The sequence below is a fragment of the Anneissia japonica genome, unplaced genomic scaffold, assembly GCF_011630105.1.
Source record: "Anneissia japonica isolate Jap-2015-1 unplaced genomic scaffold, ASM1163010v1 scaffold987_len1640505_cov201, whole genome shotgun sequence".
NCBI lineage: Eukaryota > Metazoa > Echinodermata > Crinoidea > Comatulida > Comatulidae > Anneissia > Anneissia japonica.
Genome location: NW_022714175.1, coordinates 62,987 through 68,015, shown reverse-complemented (window position 1 = coordinate 68,015; position 5,029 = coordinate 62,987). Strand labels below are relative to the sequence as shown.

The window sequence follows — 5,029 nt, the reverse complement described above, 5'->3', positions numbered from 1 at the left end:
GGTTTTCCTAGTAACGTAGTGCAGTGTCTGTCTCTTATACACATCTAGATGTGTATAAGAGACAGGTAATAATTCGTAGTACTCTTTTTTGTACCCGTTCAATGTTATAACTTTGTGCTGAAGTAATACTGGTAGTCCAAACAGGGCATGCAAATTCCAGAAGTGGTCGAATATAGGTAAGATAAACAAATATAAGATCAGATTGATCCACTCCATTTCTTTTCAGGCAGCTAATCATATAAATGCGACAAGAAGCTTTACGTATCATATCATTTACGTGGGTGTTCCATTTTAGATCTGATTGTATTGTCACACCCAGGAGTTTGAGAGATAGGACCGGTTCAAGGGAATGATTATCCAATACAATATTATTATTATTTACAATGTCACCATTAAGGAAACTAATTGTCATGTTATAACATTTCTGGGGTTTGAGTTTCATTGAGTTGTCTTTACACCATTGATTGAGGTTATTCATGAGAACTTGTAACCTACTTTGGTTAACATGATTCCGATTGACAATATCAATAATGCTGAGATCGTCCACATATTTCCATCTGTTTTCAGTTGACATGGCTGCATCGTTAATCATAGCAAGAAAAATAATTGGACCAAGTTTTGTCCCTTGCGGGACACCACACGAGAATGTAAGTGTGGAGGAAATTTCACCTAGGAATTTAACAGACTGTTTACGGTTAGTCAGAAAATTAGCAATGATAGGAATAATCGAGGGGTTGACATTCATTTTGATTAGCTTGTGAACTGCAATCGTGTGGTCAATAATATCGAAGGCTTTTTCAAAGTCTACCGTGCAAACATTAACAAAATGTCCAGGTTTTTCAAGTCCACATAGTATTGTGTCCAACATACTTATTAGATAGTGATTAACAGAACTGCCTTTGATATTACCAAACTGCTGAGTATCAATATTGTGTTTCATATCATCCATTACCCATTCTGCTAAGAAACCTTCAAAGATGCGAGCTAAAATTGGAGTTATAGAGAAAGGTCTAAAACTTGCAAAATCTTTTGCTCGCTTTACTTTGGGGACAGGGGTAATGGATGCTATTTTCCACAAATTCGGAAAAGTTCCCTGAATTAGACAGGAGTTGAAGATAATAGTCAGCGGCTCTGCTATCTCAAATGCAAATTCTTTAATGAGTCTTATAGGGAGGTCACTCGGGTGGCCAGCTTTAGATGTATTGAGACGACGAAGTTGAGTGTACACCTCGTTTCTGGTGATGGTTGGTGGCGGTAACACAGGTAAATATGTAGGTAACTTTGTGATATCCAGGGCTGGTAATTGCGAGCAAATTTTTGCAAAGTGTAAATTTAATTCTTCAGCGAGAATACTTGGTTCTTTATTCATTTGATGTAACAATGGAGGGTTTTTTTTATGTACTCCGGTTAGCAGTCTAACCTGTTGATGCCATTTTCCTGGTTCAGTTCGTCTAAGATTTTTTATCTTTCTTCTATACATTTGTTTTTTGGCCTTACAGATTTCTTTTTGAATCTTATTTCGAATTTCCTTAAAAGCATATGATTTACCATTAACTTTAAATTCAGCCTCACGCTGCTCTATTAATCTTCTAATGGTGCTGTTGATCCATGGTTTATCTTTAGGTTTTTGAATAATGGTAACTTCAGTGAAGTGTTGTTTATAATGCGAAATTAATGATTCTTGAAATAACAAAAGCTTGTTCTCTGCATCTGGTTCAGAATAAATTAAAGACCAATCCTCTTGGGTGATCCATTGTCCAAAAGATCTAATAGAGGAGTCACGAAGAGGTTGGTAGACCAACTTTTTTGGTAAAGGAGGTTGATGTTGATTTAATGTCACAAGTTTTTGTCAAATAAAATTTGATAGTCCGGAAAGGGCATAAGATGAACATAAATTATATCATGCATTAAATTTAGTTATTATCATAATCATCTTCATAATCCACCTAAAGCCGGGCACCCACTGCGTTGTACACCGCCGGCCGACAAATCCAACTCCGCTACCTTTGAGCGCAAGAGGATGTGACGCCGCAACGGATCATCATTAAAAACGATCCATTGTGCACACAACATGGCGTTGTGTCTTCGATAGAATTGCGTCGGCTGGCGAGCCTCGGGCGCAGTAAGTGCCCAACTTTAGAAATAATGATTGGAATCCTGTATTACCTTACTAAAGCCCCATATCAGATGGGTTCTCTCAGGGTCTGGAATATCTTCTGGTTTGAATTGAAGGATGCTAGTAGGCTGGACACCTTCTTTAAACACACTCGTCAGGTATATTTCATCAAATATTATATGGATAGAATGCCTTAAGATAAATAGAAAGCACTGTATATAAATATGTATGAACATGCATATCTAGTGGAGTTGAATAATGGTTGTTATGATGGGGACTGGTTTCCATTCCTGTGACAGCTGGATTTTCTCTGATTAAAAACAACTCCACTATCAGATAAATTAAATGCATATTTAACAGCTAATATATATTCTTTAGAAATGAAGTTTGGCTTGAGTACTTGGATAGATTTATTCGGTGTAAACACCAAGGATAACTCATGAGTCAGAAGAAGACTTAGTTCCAGTGCGTTCCTTCTGGTGGTGAGTGGGCAGTACACCTGAAGACAATCCCCTACTCTTTTACAAAGAGTGCACTGCATTTTTTAAACGTGCACATGGCCCATAATGCATACGGGATCAACGGCTTAAACGTCTCATCCAAAAGACGGTGCGCTATTGTAACTTGGATTCAGCTCTATTATTATATTACCTATAATTGTTTTACAGTCTTATTAATATGATTATAATGGTATTATTACAGTATTATTACTACAGTATTTTTTATTAGTATAATCGCAACTTGAATCCAGCCGAAACACATCATCACGACTAGAATCCCTGTCTCTTATACACATCTAGATGTGTATAAGAGAGTAGCTACAACCAGTTTAGCCGACTAAGCAAAGCTGCTATCTATAACTTACTTATGACAAAACTGGAGACAATCTTTGATCAACTCGGTTGAATATATTTCACCTAGCGGGTTATGAGGATTCACGAGAAACAGTCCACAGATATTTATCCCCTGAAAAATTAAAAAGAATATAAGGTAGATTATTAAACTATCAAAGAAATGTGGTAAATCATATCAAATATAGGCCATAAAACATGATAACCTACATTACTGAATAGCACCATGCAGTGCTACAAGCTTTCAGTTTCCGGGAGGGTCATTGGGGATTCCCCCACCCAACCCACTTGGAAACAGTGAAAAGTGTCTTGATTTTTTTTTAATCAAATCAAATTTTTTTAGCATCAAATTTTTTATTCAATCAATGATGGAAATAATAATCTTCAATGTTAGCAGGCATGTATACTGTAGCTTTCAAAGGCCTTTTTACCAAATTAACTTACCTATCCCCTTCAGGCCAATGGACCAAAAGCATATGAAATATAAAAAACTACATTTATGCTGTGGAACAATTTGTGCTTAGACGGCAGAGCCGAAATTAACCAACCTTTGCTTTTGCTTCTTCTAAACTTTTCTCAAGTTTTTCAACTGTTAGTTGATATGGTTTTGTTTCATTTTCTTTTATCTGTAATGGAAATGTTTAAACATCTTCTCAATTCCTATATAGAACTACAGTACAATAAAACATCATTGTGACTGTATATTTCCCAGAGTGAAATAGTACCAAACACGGCCTTAGTCGTCCCCCTCCCTCAAGCATTGTAATCCTTCTTTATTGCTGTATCCTAATAGTGGTAATATTCCTATTCCAAAAACATTTCAGACTACCAAATTTTCTTTGACAAAAAACTGTTCGTATGCCCTTATATAGTCATGAAATGCTTATACATTATATGATGTGATGTCATCATGACCACATTTAGGAATGACACACATTCTTGTCAAATAAAATGTGATAGTCTGGATAGGCTATATAAATTTGACAAACTAAATCAAATGAAATAAAAGATATAAAAAAACGGCCTCCTCTTTTATTTTTTTTTAAAGTTCGGGCAAACACTCTGGTTTACACTCTTACAGCTTACCTCTGAGTGGAGATGGACTGGATGGATGTTGACTTTAGCTCTGAGAATTGAGTCTTGCATTATGCCCCCATAGTATGGACTTGGTGTCATAAATGCGTCTTTAAAAACATAAGCAATAAATGATATTATATTAAAAACATTACATTCCGATGCCTATAGTATATTCAAGCCTTGCAATGTTGTTCCTAGTTAATGCAAATGGTTTGATGTTATTTGTTTAGATTTTTAAATTATAAATTTGTAATGAAATTTTCTGATAACATTGATGATAGATATTGGGTGAGACACATTCCATATCAAAAGACTACTTTACATTATATTTTTGTGGCTATTTTTGGTCAAATTATAGGGTATACCAGTATATGTTGTAATTTTAACGTTGAACAAATATAATAGAATACGAGCAGAGAAATAAAGCTTTATTATTACCGGCAATATAACTGTAAGGGTACTATTCCTATTAAAAATATACTATGTGATGTTCTTTGAAGTTTTATTATATAAATCTATTAGGTTTTATTGAAAATCTTGTTAATTAACAGATGTATAAAAAATTTCTATAATATTTTTCATAGACCCTATAATTGTTTGGGAATCAATTTTTGGATGGGTCAAAAAGGTTTTCTTAAAATTAATTCTCATCCTAATCTATTATAATAACTTACCACTGTGTCACACACTTCAAAACAAACACTTGCGATATGTTTTAATAAATTATGTAGTAAAAGTGATACTTGATTTATCGAGCATTAACTTTGGTAATTACTGTTGAATGAGAAAAGAACCTAACCTCCTGCATCACAGATGGCAAATGCAATTGTTTCTATAACCGAACCACATCCATTCATAACCACCATCTATACATAAAATCATGGAAAATAGCAATATTATTTACATATTATCCCAATATTATTTATGCACTGTACATATTATTTATGCACTATTATTAGGCATATTTAATATATATATTATTAAG

General features: G+C 34.4%; 1 protein-coding gene across 1 annotated transcript in view; it reads right to left on the bottom strand.

Moving 5' to 3' along the window:
* Positions 1–4,931, bottom strand: part of LOC117108981 (1-aminocyclopropane-1-carboxylate synthase-like protein 1) — a gene marked incomplete at its 3' end in the record, with an annotated part of 7,206 nt that extends 2,275 nt beyond the window's left edge. Inside the window, 5 exon segments of the mRNA XM_033251196.1 lie at positions 2,167–2,308; positions 2,982–3,082; positions 3,516–3,593; positions 4,054–4,151; positions 4,844–4,931. Of these exon segments, the coding sequence (XP_033107087.1) occupies positions 2,167–2,308; positions 2,982–3,082; positions 3,516–3,593; positions 4,054–4,151; positions 4,844–4,910 (486 nt within the window).
* Between the last annotated feature and the right edge of the window lie 98 nt (positions 4,932–5,029).